The sequence below is a fragment of the Hyperolius riggenbachi genome, chromosome 6 (assembly GCF_040937935.1).
Source record: "Hyperolius riggenbachi isolate aHypRig1 chromosome 6, aHypRig1.pri, whole genome shotgun sequence".
Taxonomy (NCBI): Eukaryota; Metazoa; Chordata; class Amphibia; order Anura; family Hyperoliidae; genus Hyperolius; species Hyperolius riggenbachi.
In genome coordinates this window covers 138,386,568-138,410,444 of record NC_090651.1, presented here as the reverse complement: position 1 = coordinate 138,410,444, position 23,877 = coordinate 138,386,568, and the positions used below count along the sequence as shown (strand labels likewise).

Here is a 23,877-nt window from a genome sequence, read left to right as displayed (position 1 = left end):
AATGTGTAACACTCTTCCACCAGAACTGAACAAATGTAGAACAGTGGAACGCTCTTCCACCTGAACTGTAAAAATGTGTAACACTCTTCCCCCAGAACTGTGAAAATGTGAAACACTCTTCCCCCAGAACTGTGAAAATGTGAAACACTCTTCCCCCAGAACTGTGAAAATGTGGAACACTCTTCCCCCAGAACTGTAAAAATGTGTAACACTGTTCCCCAGAACTGTGAAAATGTGGAACGCTCTTCCACCTGAACTGTGAAAATGTGTAACACTCTTCCCCCAGAACTGTGAAAATGTGAAACACTCTTCCCCCAGAACTGGAAAAATGTGTAACGCTCTTCCACCAGAACTGTGAAAATGTGGAACACTCTTCCCCCAGAACTGTAAAAATGTGTAACACTGTTCCCCAGAACTGTGAAAATGTGGAACGCTCTTCCACCTGAACTGTGAAAATGTGGAACGCTCTTCCACCTGAACTGTGAAAATGTGGAACACTCTTCCCCCAGAACTGGAAAAATGTGAAACACTCTTCCCCAAAACTATGAAAATGTGGAACACTCTTCCCCCAGAACTGTGAAAATGTGGAACACTCTTCCCCTAGAACTGTGGAACACTTCCCCCAGAACTGTGAAAATGTGTAACACTCTTCCCCCAGAACTGTGAAAATGTGGAACACTCTTCCCATAGAACTGTGAAAATGTGTAACACTTTTCCCAAAACAGTGAAAATGTGTAACACTCTTCCACCCGAACTGTGAAAATGTGTAACACTCTTTTCCCAAAACAGTGAAAATGTGTAACACTCTTCCCCCAGAACTGTGAAAATGTGGAACTCTTTTTCCAAAACAGTGAAAATGTGTAACACTCCTTCACCAGAACTGAACAAATGTGGAACAGTGGAACGCTCTTCCACCAGAACTGTACAAATGTGGAACACTCTTCCCCCAGAAATGTAAAAATGTGTAACACTCTTTCCCCAGAACTGTGAAAAATGTAAAACACTCTTCCACCAGAACTGTGAAAATGTGGAACGCTCTTCCCCCAGAACTGTACAAATGTGGAACACTCTTCCACCAGAACGGGGAAAATGTGGAACGCTCTTCCACCAGTACGGGGAAAATGTGGAACGCTCTTCCACCATAACTGTGAAAATGTGGAACACTCTTCCACCAGAACTGTGAAAATGTGGAACGCTCTTCCACCAGAACTGTGAAAATGTGGAACGCTCTTCCACCAGAACTGTGAAAATGTGGAACACACTTCCCACAGAACTGTGAAAATGTGGAACACTCTTCCCACAGAACTGTGAAAATGTGGAACTCTCTTCCACTAAAACGGGGAAAGAGTGGAACGCTCTTCCACCAAAACGGGGAAAATGTGGAACACTCTTCCACCAGAACAGGGAAATTGTGGAACACTCTTCCACCAGAACGGGGAAAATGTGGAACACTCTTCCACCAGAACTGTGAAAATGTGGAACACTCTTCCCCCTGAATGGATTATAGCAGATTTAGTTCAAGAGAACCTGATGTGAAAGACATATTGGGGATGATATATGTATTTCCTTTTGAACAATTCACATTGCCTGGCAGTCCTGTTGATCCACTGCCTCTAATACTTTTAGCCATAGACCCTGAACAAGCATGCAGATCAGATGTTTCTGACAAAAATCTGACAAGATTAGCTGTATGCTTTTTTCAGGTGAGTGATTCAGACACTGGTGATCAAAGAAAACAGCAGGACCCACTCTTTGCAAGTGCTTATTGTCTTCTCTGTAACAATGGAGATCTCTGAAGGTACAGAAACGTCTTTTTAACCATTCTAAATAAACAGGCATGAAAAAGTGCTCCTGAAAAGGACAAACAAACATTTTGTCATCCTTTGCCTTTTACAATAGGTGCATTTCAGGTATTACAAAAAGTTTACAGCAAATCTAAATTCAGTATATTCATTACTGTACATAAAAACTGTGCAGGATTAGCTATGGTCCCAGTCCATTCTCCAAAATCTCCCATGCAAATTAATTGAAATACATCCTTTCTTCCACAAATGGTTCTTCCAGAATCTGCAAACTTTTCACTTGTATGCAAATGATCACAGTGAGTGCCTATCCTCCTGCAATAAGAATGGAGCCTGGTTGCAGGGAGAATAGAGACTGTAGAGACATTAAGAGCATGTATGTGCCATAACAGTATGCTACCAGCTTTAATGTGTGGGGGTTGGATTATTTTAGTTTATGTGGATTTGCTTTAAAGAATTATTAATACTGCTTTAAACACACAATTACATTCACACAAGAATTAAGTGGGGAGCTCAGCATGCTTTTCCAGCTCCCGCTGAATGCCCTCTGAAGCTGGATTTGAAATGAGTCGTGTGCACTATTAAAATATTTACAATCCTGCAGACATGTTGTCCATAGCCAAATGCAAACCGGCTCCAAAGCTCTTTTTACCAGGCCTGGTATATTTTAGAAATATAAATGGATAGGGCCGAGAAGACTTTTAGGGGACACATAAACAAGCAGAAAAAATGTGGCAAAAAAATAAAGGCAAGGAAAGACTGGAATAGAAATGTAATATGAATAAACTAGGTTCATAATTTAACCACTTCGTCCACAGGTCAGTAGATATACGTCCTCTGGGACTTCATCTAAGCCACAGGTCAGTAGATATACGTCTTGTAGCAGAAGCAGTGCTGTGCAGGATTGGGCTTGCTCCTGTGCACATTTCTGGCACTATCTGATGCAGCACTAATTGGTGAATGGGAATATAAGTTTCCTGAGCTAATGAGATTGATTTTTACTATGAAAAATACTTGTATTTTCTCATTTCATAGTGAAAAACACACTCTGTAGCATTATTTCAGAATCAAATATCTTCACCATAAATTGTGACAGGAACATAATCTAAGTTTTGTGATAAGCAGTAAGAATTGCCAAACAAAATGTGTGTTTTTAATCTACAGTAGCACTTTTTATTTTTAAACTGGAATTGGTAAAACTGAAAAATACATGTTTTTTCTATTTTTTTCTTTGTTTTCCCATTAAAATTCATAGAAAACAAAATAGTTTGAGGGAAAAAATGGCATACAATGAAAGCCTAGTTTGTCTTGAAAAAAACAATATATATTTCATTTCTGTGTCATAAGTAGGGATAAAGTTATTTCTGATTAAATAGGGACATAGCTAAACTGTCAAAACTGCTCTGGTCAATAAGTACAAAACAAGGTCTGGATGCGAAGTGGTTAATAACCCTAACAATAACTAATAATACTATGTAATTAGCTATTGTATATGTATGAAAATTGAATGATGAAAATTGAAAAAGAACGACACCGAGAGCTCAATATAGTGTAGGATGTACTGGTTATGGATGAACTAATGACAAAGTATTGTTATACTCACAAACATGGGTTACCACCAGGGAAAACACTGTACAGGCAGGTGGGGAGATTATACCTGTCCCCACTCAGGATTAAGAAGTCATTCTCCGTAGATCAGGGAAAAGGGGTTTTACCCCTCCCACCAAGGATGGACCTCTACAATGTAGAAGTAAACAGAGGCGCCAGAAGGATAAAAATAGCTAAAATGTTTAAAAACAGAGGAGGCAGTGGTGGACTTGCCTCCTCCAAGTTGACACAAATTATTATTGATGTTATAACAACAAAGTAATACACTCCAGGGTTTGGTAAAACGCGTTCCGCAGGAGTGACCCTGCTCCATCAGGCAATAGGGATGGAGCATACAGCAATGCCGGTCTAGGACTAAGCCAAGCGCCTCAGCAGAGGAGCAAAGTCTTTTTCTCCCCAGAAAATGCACAGATTGGATTTCGATTACAAATTAATTAAAAGGACACACACATGGAATAGCAAGCATTTTGATCAGTATTTTTCCGCACGTCCAACCTGCTTCCAATCAAGAAACAGATCGATTCTGAACTTGGGATCAGTTGCTGACAATCAGTAAGCAGAGTATTTTTCCCAGATGCAATCTTTTTTTTCGATCAGAAATAGGATCTGAACTGAAAATTGCATGGTGTGTAGCAGTCCTGAGATCAGACCCCCAGCAGAGATCCAATATTGACTGCACCGCTGCCAGCACTAGCTTTGTACAGCCCAATAAAGTACCACTGTCATCTGTTTGATGCAATTAAAAGCAGCCTTTATGATCACTCTTCAGTCAAGGGTTAACCAATTTCTAATATATTTTTGTTAGATTTGACTTTTAATTAAATGTAACCTCCAATTTATTAAAAAAAATATTGTCCAGTGTATGACCTTTAGTGTGAGGGGACAGTGGAGAGGCAGCAGAGGGATATAAGAGAAGAGAAGCAACTAACTAAAGAGCATGAGGGAGGAGATACAGGTGAATGGGGTCAGGTGAATAGTGTGGGAGAAAAGATATCACATTTAATGATGTGGATTTTTTCTTTAGGTGGCATTTCTGGGGTGGAGTACAAACACTCTGGAAACTATACGCAAAATTATCTGAGACAACAAACCCAAGACGTGAGAAACACATACGTAACAGAATAAAAACAATATTATATTAGACAGGCCACAATACAGTAGTGTGTGAATTTGTTACGCTTTACCTCTGACAAAGTCTGTTTAAGGTGAAACAGGTTAAGTCACTAAGCAACTAAGTACTTATTGGAGATGCTACAGCAAATAGCAATGGCTGTTTACTTCACATAGTATAAAACAAAACAAAAAAAATCATGGTTAAGGAAACACGTTTCTTTAAAGCAGGGGTCTCAAACTCAATTTACCTGGGGGGCCGCAGGAGGCAAAGTCAGGATGAGGCTGGGCCGCATAAGGAATTTCACAATCGCGGCGCATCGCCGCCTCTGCCCGCCCCTCTCACTCTTCCTTCACAGAGAGGGGCGGGGAGAGGCGGCGATTGATGTCAGGAGGGGCAGAGCTGAAGCTGAAAGCTCTGCCCCTTCCAAGAAATGCCGGCAGATTGTCCCCCGGGCGATTTGGGGGCTCTGCAGCCCTTGTTTAGCGGCGGGGATGCGGCGGATTACTTGGGAGCACTGAAGCGAACTATAAAGAAGCTTTTACCAGCGAGGGCCACAAAATATTGTATCGAGGGCCACAAATGGCCCACGGGCCGCGAGTTTGAGACCCCTGCTTTAAAGAGACCCGAGGCGTCACAAAGTTACATTGAACATGCAAATATGGCAGCCTCCAGATCCCTCTCAGTTGTCCTTTAAATACAGCATCAGTCTATCAGTGCAGGTAACTCGGCTCCGTCTGTCTGCTGCTATACAATTCTACTTCCACTCACTGCTGGGGATTCCTGCTCGTACTGTCCGGGCGCAATTACACAGTGTGCCTGATTCTACAGCCGCAGTGTGCAGCCCAATCCACCTTCCTCACCAAGGACATCACCTCCAGTCAGGTCCCAGGGCTAAAGAGGGACAAACTGGCAAACCCATAAGGATCACTCCAGCCACTTCAACAAGGTGAGACCATTCCTACTGGGAACTGCCCCATTCTGATAGCAATCACAGTGTGCACTCTTCTTTTATTTTCTTCTATTGCTATACAGCTCTGTTCTGCAGGAAGCACTCACAGATCCCTCACTGGAAGCTAAAGCCACCAGCAACACAAAATCACTTTCATAAATATAACTCTTTCTTCTTCGTGCCTTGACAACTGGTGGGATAACAACTGCAAATTCTCCCAAAATTGCCACCATGTTGCTTACCTCCAATCAGTGGAGCTAAGAGTATATAAATAGCGTTATATTATAGAGTTCCTGTGATTGACAGAACTGCTGCCCAATTACCTTTCCCAGAATTCCACTGACTAGAAGTTGAGTGATATAAGTGAGGAAAGGGGAGTGTAAGACTGAGAGACAGCGTATACAGGGTGTTGGCAATCTGCTTATAGCCTAGGCCAATGCTGGGCAAACTACGGCCAGCGTGTGCTGTAAATCCAGCCCAGATTCCGCTACTCCCGCTCTGCAGTGTCGTGAGCTGAAGGAAACCGAGAGTTAAAATTTACCTGCTCACTGCTTCCTGCGTCAGGTCTCCATGGCCGCAGGACATCACGTGAGACGCCGTCAGGATGTACCAGCGTGTTAGACATTGGCACATCCTGATGGCGTGTCACGTGATGCCCTGTGGCCATGGAGACCCAAGGAAGGAAGTGGCAAGCAGGCGAGTGTTATGCAGGCCGGGCCACACAAACTTTGCCCAGCCCTGGCCTAGGTCATTTATGCAGAGCAAGAATCCTTTTTATAAGATCCTCACAGAGTTCTCTGCAATAAGTTGATTAAACTTCCAGTGACCAGCATGAGGGCGTCAGAGAGTGATAACACCAAATGCCTATAGAGCGCATCCTAGTGGCTGCAGCTCTGGCTTTTTTATTTCTTTATTACAATGTAATTTGGTACAACGCTTGTGTGATGTATGCCTAAAGAAAATGACACAGGTATAGTTCCCAAGCAGGATTGCAGCCTGCCACCAGGTTCCTTGGACTAATACACTTAGGACTTGTTCACACTAAGGGTGCTTTCGGTTTTTTTTAAGTGCCAAGTGCAAAATCGCCCTAAAAGTGCTTGTGCAAGGACTCCCTATGAGAGTGTTCAAATATGAGCGGTTCGATTCCAATCCGCTCACCAAAGTGCTGCCTGTACCATTTTCGGGGCAATTGGCCTCAATGGAAGGTATAGGGAAATTGCAAAATGCGCTTTGTATAGGGATTTCCCCAGTACTTTCATGAATAAATACATTGTATTGATTCATTTCCAGGTGAAAAAGTTCACTTCCCGACTAACATCAAGAAGTGAAAAAAATGAATCACTCTGCAAAAGCTCTTCAAAAAGCGCAAAAAAAAATCGTACACAAAATCGCAAAGCGCACAAAATCGCAAAGCATGCCTCCAATTTTCTGAACAGGATTGTACCCCGTAATTTCTTGCATTCAGTAGTAGACAGCGACTCGGTAGGACACTTCTATGAAGAACGCCGGGGAGATTTATTGCAGCATCTACCCATTCATTGTTGTCTGTTCATTATGGATGTGACAAGATTTTTTAAGCAGTAAAAAATGTGTCAACTGTCTAAGGGCTGTGGTCCACACATGGGCTCTTTTCAGCGCTTTGCTGATCCCCGACGATCAGCAGAGTACTGTTGCTAATGTATCTCTATGGGATCATTCTCACTGCAATATTTGCGATTTGCATAATTCGCCAACATGCTGCATTGCAGCACTTTGGGGGTGATTGGGATGTGATTCTCGTTTTGTTCAATGGGAATCACAGAAGCATATTGCGGCAAAATCGCAGCACAAAATTCTGAATGCGATTCGTGTTCAGAGTGATAACTAGCCCTCACTGTTCAAATTGGAAGATTCCAAACAAAAGTACCTGGACATAAGCCAATGAAAAACATCCATCCTTATACCACACTTTTCACTGAAGATAAATGCAATCGCACTGGCAGAAAATAAAACTCCATGTCCCAAATCCAGGGCCGAGGCATAGGCTGGGGAGGCTCCAGCCTCAGGGCGCAGTGTAGGAGGGGGCACACAATTCATTCAGCTGTCATTCCTAATTGTGTTTGAAGCAGAAAGAAATAAGAAAAGGGGATACATAGCAGTGACTGCAAGCCAGATAACTAGATATTAAGGTGTTGGGGAGGTTGTGGGCCCTGTGGCGCCTCTTAGTCTAATAGCAATCAGTGTGTGATGGCTGGGCTGGCAGGGATGGAGGGGCGCACTTTGGTGTCTCAGCCTTGGGTGCTGGAGGACCTTGTCCCGCCTCTGCCCAAATCGACTGAAAGGTTCTAATGATGATCGCTCGATGACTATTCAGTCAATCAGAAAGAATTTTTTCTACTCAATTGTGATGGATTGGAAATACAGACTGGTTCATTGATGGCGAAATTGTATTACAAGATTTTATTTCCGATCACTTTTATCTGATTGCTCGGTGATTCTTTGCTGAAAATTGTACCGTTAGCTGGCAGTGGGCACCGTTACACTGCAGGAGGCCTTCAGATTTCACTAAATTTGTCAACTGAAAACTTTGCAGCGCCATCAAAAAAAGTTAATAGTGAAGCCAATCAAATTAATGAACTTGACAGGCAAATTATGAAACCCCGCACAAGCGTCATGCCAAGTAATTCCACACAGCATGCGAAGGGCAGAGGAATTCTGGCACAATCAGACATGCTTCATGTGAAACAAGCTCCCATGTCTCTGCACAGCATTGATTGCAGTACAAGCATACAATATAAACAGTGAGGGGGAGTAAAGCAACATAGTTCTGAAATCCCAAGTCAAGTCCTAGGCATGCTGAGAACTCTTATCAGCGGCTAAGCTTCCTCCCACCCCTCAGGGTTGTGACCACGCGTTGCACATTTCCTCGGTGATCTCCAAGCAACACACACAAGCCAAGCAGCTTTCATGAGAAAGTTTACCTTCAACTTCCTGATCAAAGAACAGCATCTCCAATCACTCTGTATAATGAAAGACAATGTTAAACTCTGCTGATTCCTATCAACAAGTCATAACCCTGCTCTTCTTGTTTTTTGTTTTACTTTTGTTATATCTATCTTCTGTAGTCTCTGCCTAGAGAGTATTCACTATAATCTGCAATAGCATCCTTCACTCCCTAATACTAGGACATCTAGTGAAATCAGAATTGTAATCAGTTGGAAGAGTATACAGTATAATCTCGTTATAATAAACTCTGCTATAGTAATCATTTGGGTATAGTAAACTATCTCTCCAATCTCCATTATAACTCTATGAGAGCAACGCCTGGTATAGTGAACTCTGATATAATAAAACTTCTGTTATAGTAAGCATGTTTTTGGCCTCTACGTTGGCTGACGCTGGAAATAGTAAACAGTGGGTGGTTCATGTTTTATATGTCAGTGTGAAACCCATGGTCAGCTGCTCTCTTCAGGCTGGTTGCAGGTGAGTTGATGCCTAATATTTGTAAGACAAGAAGAATGGCACCAGTGCTGGATATACAGTACTGTACAAATAAGCAGCCTGGGAAAAATGAGGAATAATGTGAACATAAACTAAAGAGAATGCAGTGTTAGCACTTCCACTTTGCAATCACTGAAAAAAGTATCATCACAGTCCTCCCACAGGATTGTACGTACTCCAAGGTATCTCTTTCTTTGTTAGCAATGACGCTCCTGGTAATGTGTGGAAAGCAGTACAGGCTACTTTCATTTGTAATGCAGATCAGAGCAGGCTTACTCGCTGCAAAACTAAGGAGAGTGGAGAGTAGAGTGCTAAGTCCCTGCCATGGAGGTATGAGAGCCACTTACATTACAGATGCAAACGGCTTATCATGATTAGCTGCATTTGATGAGAGGCTTCAAGATTGTCTCAAGTTTGAGCAAAAAGTTTTCCAGGACACATCCTGCAAGTCCCACCCACGGAGGTATCGGAGACACACACAGGAAGTGAGTTGGTGCCTCTATTCAGTGACGGCTGCAATTATTAAGGAGCCTTGGATACTGTACCAGCAATTTGTCCAGCCTGGCTATGCAGCCCTAAGGTATACTTAACCTTGTAGTCCACCAAATGTGCAGGTGCTTGTACTGTACCACCAATGGGAAGACAGAGCTGGTCTTTTGTAGCAGACAATGTACCAGGACATGCCGGGCCATTTCTAGGACAATTTCTGATATAGTAAACCAGTTTTCCTGGTCCCTTGGACTTTACTATGACAAGATTATACTGTTTTGGAAGAGTATGTTCAATCAATCTTTCAATTCCAGCAAAAGCTGGTTAAGCCCTGCGCACACTATATTGGATCAATAAGATTAGGTCAGAGGTATTACACATCTATTAGAAAAAACAAACCCTAATAAAACAGTAAATCATAAAAAGTATGCTAGATAAAACACATCCAGTGGCTCAACAGTTACTGCAAACCTATTTCATACAGCCTTATCAATCCCTGCCATGTACTGATGAGGACCACGAGTTTGGCATCACATAGAGTTTCTCCCGCGGGCTCTCCCCTGCTCGGCCTCCCGGTATGGCCGAAGGTGTCCTCAATCCCTGCTCGTGCGGGTCCACTCCTGCCTCTCTCCTATCACCTGTACATGCGAGAACGCCGTTCACAGCTCCGGGCGTACAGGCGATAGGAGAGAGGCAGGAGTGGACCCGCACGAGCAGGGATTGAGGACACCTTTGGCCATACCGGGAGGCCGAGCAGGGGAGAGAACACGGGAGAAACTCTATGCGATGCCAAACTCGTGGAGCTTGTAAGTGCAAAACTGTAATAAAGGCTTGATGTTTTATGCAGTATTGCGCTATGAGTGATATGTCTTTTATCCGAGGAAACTTTTGAAGTGGAACAAACTGGAACCCTTTTAATATTGGTGGCTGCAGCAGAGGAGGGATAGCGTGTATAGGTGAGGGGAGCCTTTGAATGCCCCAGATGCACTTTCTGACCATTGTAACTTGTGGTCCACCTTAAAGGGTGAGTCGCTCTCCATGTGGTGCTGGTGGTGGGAGTGACACATGATTGTATGCAGCGCTGGTCAAGCCTTTGATGTTTTTATGTTCAATCAATGTACATATACGCGTAAAATGGCTTTTGTCCAACCTATTGGTCTTGGCAAGGTACAAGAGGGTTGCATAGACAGAATACGGTTTGGTTATGTCACATCCACACAAACGGTCTTGTATTTTTATCAGCACTTCCTATCCCTTAAAGAGACACTGAAGCGAAAAAAATATATGATATAATGAATTGGTTGTGTACTATGAATAATTACTAGAAGATTTGCAGCAAAGAAAATATTCTCATATTTTTATTTTCAGGTATATAGTGTTTTTTCTAACATTGCATCACTCTATAATATGTGCAGATTACACAACACTCAGCATTCAAAATGAGTCTTTCAGAGCAGTCTGAAGTAATGAACTCTCCTCTAGCAGAGGAAAAGTAAACAGTTCAATTACAGTTGAGATAATAAAAGTCAGATAACAGCCCTCTCCACGACTAAGTTAGTCGGAGAGCTTAATAGTTTTTTTGCATTGAGATAACAACTGGAGTTTCTAAACTCTTCCTGTACTGGAAACAATTAGACTGATGTATCTGATCTTAATGTTTTTTTTCTTAGCTGTACTACACATACAGATCATAATATCATTTTTTTTTCGCTTCAGTGTCTCTTTAACAACCAATAAAACAATTGTATTATCAATTAACTTCTGACCAACCAACAATTTGATCATTTTGATAGCTTTATTCATTGATCAAAGTAAATATTGGATGGTTGAATGAACCCTTAGTATACAATGTTTTATGGAGAGCCAGACCTTTGTGTGAATTGCTGGCTTTCATCACTTCTCTATTTCTAGAAAAAAAGGACATCACATACAAGTAGGGAAAGTAACAAGTAGTCAATTTCATTACAAATGTCACCTGTGTCAGCCACAGGTTCTTGTTTCCCAAAACAGTTTTTTTAAATATATGAACTGAAGAAAACATGTCCCTCCCCCTTCCCCAGTAAAACTGAAACCCCTCACTCCTAAACTACTCATCTCCCTTTCCCAGATGACCCCCTATAGCCAGGGAACGCATCTGCTGGGGGAAATATAACAAAGCGTGGCCACCATGACCCTCCCTGGGCCGTAACCATGAATTCCCCTGCCCATAACTATCATGGACACAGCAACACGTTCTGGAGGGAAAGGCTCTTTCAGAGAGAGGGAGAATAACACCGCTGACCACTATGGCGGCCGGAAGTTCTCCCTTAATAGTTTCACCTCTAACAACCCCCTCCGCCGCACTCTTTACATTTCAATTTGTTCGTATTTGAAAGGGGTAGTGAGGGAAGACGGTTAGCAGGACAAGGTTTTGTAGGAATAACTAGTAATAAAAGTTTGTAAAATCCTGCAGTTTTTTTCAAAATTACAATAAAAAAAATATGATACCTGTTGACCTTTTCACAGCTTTTCATTTCTTCACCGCCAGCACATTTCCCTCACACTCTACCCCACCCTGAGGCCATGACAGGCTATCAACCTGTGGGGAGGCAGGCCTTCATCTGATAGACCAATCATTTCTCTCCCTCCCCTATTGTGCCCACGTGACTGAAGGAGGCGTGTTACAGACTTGCTCTGTGAGTAGGCAGCTGGGGATCTAGAATTTTTTGGAACAAATTATTTTTGATTTGTAAAGTCTACAACTTTTCTTGTTGTACAATATTTTGGATGCATAGCTTACTTCAGGTACTCTTCTACAAACTGCATCTTGCCAAAACAGATAGAAGTAGCTTCATTCATTATAAACTCTTATATAAACTATATACAGTTTATGCAAACCCTGAGGGGATATCTGCAGCTGTAGATTGACTGGATATTTAATAAATTCATTAAGCTATGCAGCTTTTGTGTGTTTGCCAATAAATACAACCTCCCTATGAACCATTCACAGCAAAAACTTCATTATGACAAAATGTACAATTTGTGTGATAATAGGATGCGGACATACTGGAATGATTCAGTGGGGAAATACAATCATTCTAGGACACTGCAGACCTTGTTTGTTGCCCAAAGCCAAAGAACTATATACAACTGGTTTCTATAGAAACAAATTGCTCCCAGAGACATGGCCTCTGTGATAACACTGTTTGTACACAGCTCTTAAAACAGGCAATTTACTAATCCATACTAATTGCTGGTGGAGTGTTCTGGTGTATGACATTCTAGCAGGATCCTCTAATTATCAGATAAAAACTACATCTACTCATGCAGAGATGCTGGAAAGCAAAGAGACACAAACAGCTCCAAGGAGATCCTTTTAAAACATCCTCATCAATAAAAGTCATGAAATCTGACTAAACATGACATCAGCTCACAGCTCGGGAATTTGCTGTCATCCAGTCAGTAAAATGATGTAACTAGAAATGATGGGGCCCCAAAGCAGAATTCTGATGGGGCCCCTAGACGTAGGTAGTCTTAAGCAATGAAAGCTTCCATTGCCCCATAGATATGAGTGGTAAGGGCATACAACATACAGCTTTAAAGTCACAGGGTAGCATAATTGTTTTTTAAAAAAAGGAAAACGGTGGCCTACACATTCAGATCCACTTGTATCACACTGCAGTCACATATCTCACAATGAGGTCACTGGTCTATGCTACTTTTTCCTCAGTTCAAATGAGACCGGATCACCAACGGTCAACCATTGGTAACGCAACCACTATAGTCTGTATGCGTTACCAACACAGTGGGAAACGCATTCACTGTACGAATTATCACACGGGTTGGATTTCTGCTATCGGCAGGATCAGGAATCTAATCATGGCCAGCAGTGGAATCAGCTTAAACTACAAGTAGGGAGGGAGACTGTCTTACAGGGTGATGCCTACACATATGCAGCTAGGTCACCCACAACGCATTTGGGGCCAAACCTGATGAAGACGCAGTATATCAAACACGATGTGGGAGACCCAGCCACACACCGAGTCAGCAACCTGTGAGACAGTCTCCCTCCCCATTTGTACTATTAGCCAATCCCACCGATGGCCATGGTTGGATGCCTACTGAAGGAGGTTTCCTTGTTACGCAAGCCATTATACAATATATGCTTGTGAATGAAGTATACATTTTAAGTGTGATTTTAGCAGATTAGCCCAATAAATTAAAAGTAATCTACTCTGAGAGTGCTCCTTTTCCATTCCTACCAAACCCTATTCAGTACCTGCACATTTGTGGTAACTGCCTCGAAGTTTCTGGATTGTTAGTAAGAGTTGTGGATGTTTGTATGTCCTTTTAATCCCATGCCCAAGTTGCACTTGTCTCTTTTTTTCTGATTAATTTCATCTATTTAAATGTAAATTCTATAAAGTGGCAATGGACTGGGAATTTTAGCTGAGCTAATAGTATGGAAACACTTTCTGGACAATCATTTAAATTTTAGGCTAGCCGTGCCCAGGCTGCTAACAAAAACAAAATGGCAAGCAATCAATCAATCTCTCACCAATCAAATTTCTACCACACAGCTCACTTGATCTTAAAGGGATACTGTAGGGGGGGGGGGGTCGGGGGAAAATGAGTTGAAGTTACCCGGGGCTTCTAATGGTCCCCCACAGACATCCTGTGCCCGCGCAGCCACTCCCCAATGCTCCAGCCCCGCCTCTGGTTCACTTCTGGAATTTCCGACTTTAAAGTCTGAAAACCACTGTGCCTGCGTTGCCGTGTCCTCACACCTGCTGATGTCACCAGAAGCGTACTGCACAGGCCCAGTATGGTCTGTGCCTGCACCGTATGCTCCTGATGACATCAGGGGGAGCTAGGACACGGCAACGCAGGCACAGTGGTTTTCAGACTTTAAAGTCGGACATTCCAGAAGTGAACCGGAGGCGGGGCCGGAGCATCGGTGAGTGGCTGCACCGGCACAGGATGTCTTCGGGGGACCATTAGAAGCCCCGGGTAACTTCAACTCATTTTCCCCCGACCCCCTACAGTATCCCTTTAAGGCTAAAACCCACTAGAAGCCTTTTCTAAGCGCTAGTGATTTGAAAAAGTGCTTGGTAATGCAAAGCTATGGGGGATTTTTATAAAATCACATTGCTCAAGTGGGATCACACCCATACCATGACATTAGCAAGAGCTTTCAAATCACAAAGTGCTCAGAAAAGCGCTGCTAGTGGGTTCCAGGCCTGAATCAGATTTCCGCAGAAAATTATCAAGAATGGGTTGATGCCCTTCCACTCCTCCACCCACCAACTCAGACTGAGGCTTTCCATGTCCAAGCAACTTTCAATCAATTACCAATTAAAATAGCTGAGATCAGTTGAAAGTTATTGATTGAGCACGATGTGGTGGCAATAGATTCAATCTAAACGACCAAATCATTTGGATCGAACTCTGTATAACCAGCATTAAAAGACACCTAAAATGACCGATAAAAAAAAAAAGTTATATACAGCAGTAGGAAGCCTCTGGATGGTCAAAAGGCTTTCAGGGCCCTCTTACTGCCCACTGTCCCAGCGCAGGGTCTATACCTTTTTGACAAAGAGAGTCAAACAGGTTTCTAGGCAAGGTCCGCACATTCCCTGTAGAATGTAGCAGCTTATCTATATCTGGAAAGCACAAACAGAAGATGAAGAGGGACCCTGGGCTGGAATGCTTGAGGATCCGTGAAGGACTACCTACTCAGGTAAGTATTTAATCAATCAGCCAATTTCAGGTTTGCTTTAAAGAGAATCTGTATTGTTAAAATCACACAAAAGTACACATACCAGTGCGTTAGGGGACATCTCCTATTACCCTCTGTCACAATTTCGCCACTCCTCGCCGCATTAAAAGTGGTCAAAAACAGTTTTTAAAAGTTTGTTTGTAAACAAACAAAATGGCCACCAAAACAGGAAGTAGGTTGATGTACAGTATGTCCACACATAGAAAATACATCCATACACAAGCAGGCTGTATACAGCTTTCCTTTTGAATCTCAAGAGATCATTTGTGTGTTTCTTTCCCCCTGCAGTTCTCATGCACTGAAGTTTCAGGCTGCTCGTTTCTTCCTGCAAACAGCTTTGCCTTTGTCTGTAATTCCTCAGTATGTGAAAGCCCAGCCAGCTCAGAGGACGATTTATCCAGCTTGTAAAAGATAAGAGAGAAGAGAGAAGCTGCCCTAATATAAATAATACACAGGCAGTGTGCATAGAGGGGCCTGGAAGAGGGAGTTCATAGCAGAACCACAACACTAAAGAACTTGGCAGCCTTCCAGACACAGGCTGACAAGTCTGACAGGGGAAAGATACATTGATTTATTACAGAGACTGTGATAGTAGAAAGTGCTGCAGTAAGCCAGAACACATTAGAATAGCTTTTGGAACTTGTAGGATGATAAAAAACAGGATGCAATTTTTGTTACGGAGTCTCTTTAAGTTACATACAAAATAGATTTCTATTTATAGAAAGTATTATTTGTGAGTATATCAGACAAAAAGAGCTAGCATCAAACGGCTGTTCCCTAATGAGTTCCACCATGTTATATCAGTAAATAACCTTCACAAATAACTTGTATGTAACCCTGGCACCCAGAACAACTGTCAACTGCTCACAGCCACTTTTATTGCCCATGTGTACATTTGAGACAGTAACTTTTCAGAGGATAGAAAAATAATATTTTAAAGTGAGCTTTCAATGACTACTCGTAAACAAAAAAAAATAGTAATATCTGATACAACTTGTAGAATAGTTGGATTTTGGTTAACCTTTCTGGCATTCAAATTACGCTGAATTTTTGTAACAAAAGTGGTACAATTTCTTTAAGAGTTTCTTTATACCGTAAGCATTTTTGCAGACCGTTTGAATGCTGCGGTCTTGCAAGCTGTGCTCAAGCATGCATACAATATAAAAAAAGCACATCAGTTTTCAAATGTACATATATATATATATATATATATATATATATATATATATATATATATATATATATATATATATATACACATATATATATATATATATATATATATATATATATATATATATATATACATATATATACATACATACCTACATATGCATACATACATATACACACACACACACATTTTATTTTTTATTTTATTTTTTCCCTGCTTGCTGCTATGGGCAATTTTTTTTTAAATTCGTTTTGCGCTTAAAATTTGTTTTATATTAGATTGGATCAAATACAGATGTATATATATTAGATAAAATACAGATGTTTGTATAGCATCCAGTACATGCGCAGCATGTGCCCAACACCAGGGGGCACATGCAGCATAGGAAAATGTTGGGGGACACGGGACCCTTGCCAAGAGTCAGGAAGTGATGAACATGGAAGAACGGAGATCGGCACAAGAGATTGCTGAGAGGATAATTGGAATGCACTGGCAGGGAAGCCGCGAGGTGCCGGCAAGGGATCCCACACACCAGCGATGCCGCAGGTGAGTAATAGTAGTTGCTGGACATGCCTGACTCGTTTTTTAATGGGTGAGGCAGGCTTGTCCTTGCCACTAGGAAGGTTAAGAAATATACAAGAGAAAAGGATCCGCAAGCCACAGCTAGGTGAATAAAACCGGTATTGTTTTATTTGAACTCCACACAGAATAGACAATACATCCACAGGATCAACTGATGCATTTCAGGCTCAGAATCTGCCCTTAGTCCTAGTAGTGTAGAAGGTTAAGAAATACAAATGACTTACTATTGTGCTGATACACAAGAAGTATACAGAGCAAATATTCTGAGTCCAGTTCTGGGCAATAAAATAAACCCAGCCCACTAAACAGTCTCTGGTCTGTACTAAAATTAACACTAAATCCTAATATTAATTCCTTACTATTCTAAATACCTGAATAAGCTTAATTGTTCAGTTAAGTGTTCTACTTTCTGGATCATAGGCTAACATGTCCCACCTCAAAGAGATGAGTAAGATACTGTATCCCCAGCACTATAAGATGCAGCTAACAGTTCCTGGAATAAAGAGGCAGCATACTGCAGTCATGTGACCAGTTTCATAGGACTGTGGGTAAGCAAGAAGTGAGCATTTTTCAGCCAATTCTAGTATGGGCTGAGAGGTTCAGATATTTATGTTGCCTGCAGTTGTGCATGAACATGCTGAAAAATGCTCACATCTTGCTTCCCTATAGCCCTATGAAACTGGTCACATGACTGCAGTATGCAGCCTCTTCAGTGTGATGGAAAAAAACTCTGCAGTTCAAAAGTCACTGCTTGCAGCAACATGAAATTGCAGCCTTGCATTACGTCCTGTGTGCAAGAAAATTACACAATCGTGTACAGGCTAGATGTATGAACACCAAAATATCTGAACAGTTTGATTCAATACCCCAAAAAATCCACAAAGTTTCATCAGGAACCTGTATTTCTTGGACACAACAGCCACACACATCTTGGGTTATTTTGGAAACAAGAATAAGGGTTTAATATGTTCGGAGGCTGCTTATGCTGCTCAGTGTCTGCTAAAGGGAGAGAGCAGGTGCCTAGCAGGACAAAAGGCTGTGTATGCAGCAGAGCTTGCTAGCTGGTTCTAATACGCTTGTTAAAGGGATTCTCCTCAGATTTCATCTCCAGGACGCAGAGACTTGTCCTTTGTGTAGAGTACACGGATCTCAGATTCCTTGCACAATCAGAGCGAAACAAGGAGGGAGCAGATCACCCACAGGGGAAGGGGGAATAGGAACAGAGAATTAATTCATTCCAAAAGAAGGTCCACCTTATGGCAAGTTTTTACCTTCTGCAAAAAGACAAGCAGGCCAAGTCATATAATAATATACTGTTTGTAAAGCAAGATTTGTCATAGTGAAAGTTAATGTCTAGTCACTGAGTTGAAACAACAGTCCTAAACCTGTCCCAATGACACTTAGCAGCATGAATGCCTAATGAAACCTGGAGGAACCATAACAACATGAAGCAGAACGCAATACATTTTTCAGGATTTCTATGTTGGGATTTGTACGTTCATTTTTTCAGGTTTTAGCATCAGAAACAATTATATTTTTAGATACATAATTACCCTCGCCCTCCCAGTAAGGTTTAGGTCGCTTTCACACTGGCGCATTGTGTTGGCCTATTTGGCAGCAGGCCAACGCTACGCCAATGAAAATGTATGGGGCATGTCATACTTAGTGCGGTGCAATGTGTCCCGCTGGAAGTGCCCGATTCAACAGTAGAGCGACAGCGCATTGTCGGGCAACATGCGCAGCGAATTGGAAGTCATGTAAGTCTATGGCAATGCAGTTTTTTAAACATTTTTTTGTGTTCAAACTGCTGCGCACATTTGCGCAGAAGTGTATTTTTTCAATACTCTTCTGCACAATTTGAACTCCGGCCAGAGGAAGGAAGTGCTAGAGAGCCTCACTCCTGCTTGGCCTGCAGTCAGAATGGAGATTACCGCGCACTGTTGCAGCAATCTCCATAAGCTTTTTTTTTGCCGTTGTGGTGCGATCAGATGATCACACCGCACGTTGGCAGTGTGAAGCCGGCTTTAGCCTAGGTTATGATGTCCTGCAGCCTTCTGCCCCAGAGGACTCTGGGAGATCATGTGATGTTCCTGCTTTCTTCATAGAGGGGTGAAAAATACCCCACAGTGATTCACATTGCCAGCAGAAATGATGCTTGCATCCCTGATAAATGTAAGAAGGTATGATCTTACGTAAATAATTTACAAATAATTATTATAAAAATTAGTAATTTTATTCATTAACACCACCTTGGCGGTAATGACGAGCTCAGCTCGTCCATTACCGCCGTGGTGTATTGCTCAGCCCCTGGAGGGTCTTTCTGGCCCAAATTTTCGGAGGGGGTGTAGCTAGCACTTGGCTAGCTACATCACCCCTCTGATCACCGCCGGCCAGCTTTGATTCCCCCGATCGCCGCACTTTTTGCCTAGTGCTAGCTACACTAAAAAATTGCCTTTTTTTTTTTTTTTAAAAAGCCACCCGCGGCTGCATGGCCGCACGAAATAGAACGCCAGGGTGGTTAAGACATATACAGTAAGAACTAGGCAAACACTATTAGAAGTATGCTTCAACTGAAAATTAACATTTATCTGACTGATATACAGGGAATAGTAACCATTTTGAAAATCATATATCAGGCCGCCTCCTTGAGCTTCCTCCAATCGGAAGCTAAGCCGCGACCTGTTGTGGCTTAGCTTCCGATTGGAGGAAGCTCACGGAGGCGGACAGCGAGGGGGACAGAGGCGGGGAGCACAGAATGAATTACAGGCTGCAGGTAAATAAAAGGCTAGCGACAAGCAGATGGTCGCTAGCCTGGCACTTTTTTCAGGGGGGCACAGCAGACCCCGGGGGGGACTAGAGGCAGCAATAGCGAAAGACAGGGGCATGTGACTGTGCACAGAACATGCCTGTGTACTCTTAAAGCAGTATTGTCACCATAAAAATCTAATTTCAACAGCAACTGGTCTGAGTGTATTAAGTGATAAAGATGGTAATCCTGCGTTCAAAACTTGCAAAACTTTTTCTGCCGTTATGATTTGGAGTTGTCACATACTTTAGGTGCACTGGACCTTTAGTAGTCAGTGCCAAACAGTTGCATGCTGGGGGTTCTTTTTATCTATAATATATTCCTCCTCTTCCATTTATTTCCCTGCCTAGCTTCTTACCTGAAACACCTCTGCTCACTTGGCAGGGAAGCTTCAGCGATTGGAGAAGAAAAAAAAAAAAAAAAACAGTGCAGTTCCTAGTATACACCTCAGTGGGAGTGTCTGAAGACTCTGGGAGGAGGGCAGCTAATGAATACGCAATTAGCAAAAGAAGGGAGGGAGGGAAACAAGAGTCAGGGAGGATATGATGTCAGCATTAGCTTGGCAAAATGGCCGCTGGATTTTCTGCTTTTCCTTTATAATGCTGGGGATACACGGTACGTCTCTGTACCGTGTATCGACCAGCTGATCCGGCCAGCTGATAATATACAGCTGGCCCGATCAAGCCGCTCGACCCACGCCCGCTCAATTCCCGCCGCCGGACAATGGCAGGGAATCGAGCGGCTGATAAGGACTGCCGGTGGGGACAAGCGGGAATCGATCCGCGTGGACAAGCGGGGACGCGGCGGGGGTCGATCCGGCGGCTAATCGTCCGCCGCATCGTCCCATGTATGCCCAGCATAAGATTCACAGGAATCATTATGTGGATAGCACAATACATCTGTTATGTAAGTAGAAGGAGTATTTATCTACTTACATATGTGTTTTTTATTTTTAGGTTAACATGGGTGTCGCTTGTTCTTTAAGATTTAAAATACCCGCCTCGGGTTCTCTTTAAGGTGGCCGCACACCATACAATTAAAAGATCAATTTTACACCAATTCAATAATTACGACCGGTTGTCCCGAAAAATCAAAAGCTTTTTTTTTTCATTTGTTTGAGAAATCTGATCGAACTTCCTGTTTTTATTTGATAAAAGAAGATTGGGAGTATTGGATTTTTCAGATCAATTTTTATCAAAATTATATGGTGTGTGGTAGACTGTCAATTACTTGATGTACAGACTCAAGCTATTTTTGGGGAAAAAATAAACGTGTGTGGTACATTGGTCAGATTTTTGAAATGTTACAATCAGTCAGAAAACTTGTTAGCAATTCTGAATTAAAAAGATATTTGAAAAATTGTATGGTGTGTGGCCACCTTTAAGCTTGATGTGAGTTGATAACACAATTTTGCTCTTTTTAAAAGGGTGGCCATAATAATGGTTCTCTTCAACCTCCTGAGATGGTTTCTTACACATTTCCTCACCATGCATGGTCAGGAGAAAGCACTCACCTTAAGCTTTTTGTTGAGCTTACAGCAGTATCTGTAGAGTAGTGCAAGATTCAGGGGCCCAAAATCTGCATAGAAACTGTAGGGAAAAGAGAGAGTGTTAAGGATATGTACGTGGAAACTGGTAACGTTCTGACTACAATGGCTGTACAGATTCATCTACAAAGTTGTTTTCTACAAGGTGATAAAGCTGTGTGTGGGCAGCAAAGACAGAAAGTGTATCAGTCTTTATTATAATACTGGTGTACACATTGTCAGCAGATCAACACTGCCAAAGTATGCCCATATTTACTGATCATGTTGCACCTAATTATACCAACCACGTGCCTAACACACTGATGTGCAACATACCCAAGTCTATTGGCTAACACTATATTTAAGCAGAAAGTATCCAATGCTAACACAGACAGACCTGTTGTAGCCTCACATGACACCAATGTTACCTCAGTGACAGACTACATTAGCTTGTGATCACATTACACAAGCCTGTGTTCAAAACAACACGGTCTGTCAATTTTACACATTTATACAGTAATATTTTTCTGCAGTAAAAAAAAAAAAATATCAAAATGATTTATTCTCACTGAAAAGCAACCCATAAAAAAAAAAAAAAAAAAAAAAAAAAAAAAGTAAAAACATGGAGCTTCAGGGGAAATGCATCAATAATTTGCCCACAATGGTGGCAATGCAATCCTTATTATAGAAGCATATACCCTAAACAGATTACACCAGTCCAACATTAAACTTTAGAGATGAAAATAATGAGCTGTCAAGTGTCAGGCTGTCAGGCACATAGAAGCCATTAAAATTACTTATTGAACACAATACATAATAGTCCCATATAATAGGGATAATAGTGCAAAACAGTCCTCAAAATCATGATTCAAAATCCACTTCAAGAATAGTAAGGACATACCTCAGACAGTGGTAGTGCAGAAATCAGATTATGAAAGGGGTCTCTCATTCACCCCCCCCCCCCCTCCCACCCCGACACAAAATGTCTCACCCTTAGGCTGAACTCAGCGAGTCTGTCAAACACCTTGAGGGCACTTCAGGCGGCCCCCCAACCCTTTCCATCACCTCCTCGATCTGCAAACCAGGCCAGCAAGGAATTTCCAACGTCAAATAATAAAGGTATTCCTCATAGCGTGAATACACTTTACGAAAGTTTATTGTCTCAAGCCCCTGAGGAGTTTCCATAGAAACAATACGTATAGGGTTGAGCAGCGGCAACGTCACTGACAGGTCTAATCAGGAAGTAAATGGAGAAAGCGTGTTTTCTGTAGTACAACGCCAAACAAGTGGCGATACTTGGAGATACGGCTGCGGCACCTGGGATGTGGCTGCTGGTCCTAGTACCATTGTATTCTACCTCACTGCTCCAACCACTGCTATTACCATTGCAGTTTTTATTACTCTGTGAGACAATCAACTTTCTTCAAGTGGAATCAAGCTATGAGGAATACCTTTATTATGTGCAGACTGTTTTGCACTATTGTCCCCATTATATGGGTGGACTATTACGGAGTGTGCTCAATAAGTCATTTTAGTTTCTGAGCTCACCTTTTTGGCTTTTTGTCAATTTTACCTGGTTTACGAGGGTTAGCAACCCATTAGAAAGGTAGTGCTCCCCCATTTATGCAAGAAGTTTATTAACCTTTGGTTGATAAATGTGTGCGTTTGGTGACATTGTTTAAGAGCTGTTTGTGCACAGGAAGTATTACTCTTCTTTTTAACATAGAAGCCATTTACACACATAATGATGGTTATACACATACACTCACAGAAAATGCACAACCAAGTTTGGTAGGGTGATGTAACAGCCCTTTGACCCCAATCCCCTAATTAGACAGAAAGCAAAAAGCTTCCACTAAATTAAAAATCAGACCCACTCTCCCATGCAGTGCTACTCGAGCCTTACAGGCTATAAAGCAGACAACGTGACACTCTGAAAATACTTAAAGTGTACCTGAGATAAATTAAATACAGTAGAGTTCCAGTTATCTGGAACTCAACTAACCAGCAAATCAACCAACCAGCACAAGTGGCCAGCAGTACTTCCAGTGGTGAAGGTCACCTTCATAGGCAGTTTGTGGCCTCTGTTCTGCTTAAAGACTGATTAATTGCTCCCCAAGGTTAACCTCCCTGGCGGTTAATTTTTTTTTCCAAATGGAAAAAATCCTTTTTTTTTTAATTTTTTTTTTTTGTTTCATGTAAAGCTACCAGAGTGGTAGCTACATGAAACACCACTAGAGGGCGCATGTGGCCCTCTAGTCCGATCGTCCCTGGCATCTATAGCAAACAGGGGAACGCGTATATAACGCGTTCCCCTGTTTGGCTTCTCCTGTCGCCATGGCGACGATCGGGATGACGTCATGGACGTCAGCCGACGTCCTGACGTCAGGCACACCCGATCCAGCCCATAGCGCTGCCCAGAACTCATTGATCCGGGCAGCGCAGGGCTCTGGCGGGGGGGGGGCCCTCTTCAGCCGCTGCGTGCGGCCGATCGCCGCAGAGCGGCGGCGATCAAGCTGTGCGCGCGGCTAGCAAAGTGCTGGCTGCGCGCACAGCAATTTACAGCATGTAAATCGCCCCACCAGGGGCT

General features: G+C 42.4%; 1 protein-coding gene across 2 annotated transcripts in view; it reads right to left on the bottom strand.

Moving 5' to 3' along the window:
* The window catches only part of CDC14A (cell division cycle 14A), a 208,153-nt gene that overhangs the window by 150,962 nt on the left and 33,314 nt on the right, over positions 1 to 23,877 (bottom strand). For both annotated transcript variants that reach the window (XM_068239995.1, XM_068239994.1), the window contains exon 3: positions 21,276 to 21,351. In XM_068239995.1, coding sequence (XP_068096096.1) covers positions 21,276 to 21,351 — 76 coding nt within the window. The remainder of the gene's footprint in view (positions 1 to 21,275; positions 21,352 to 23,877) is intronic.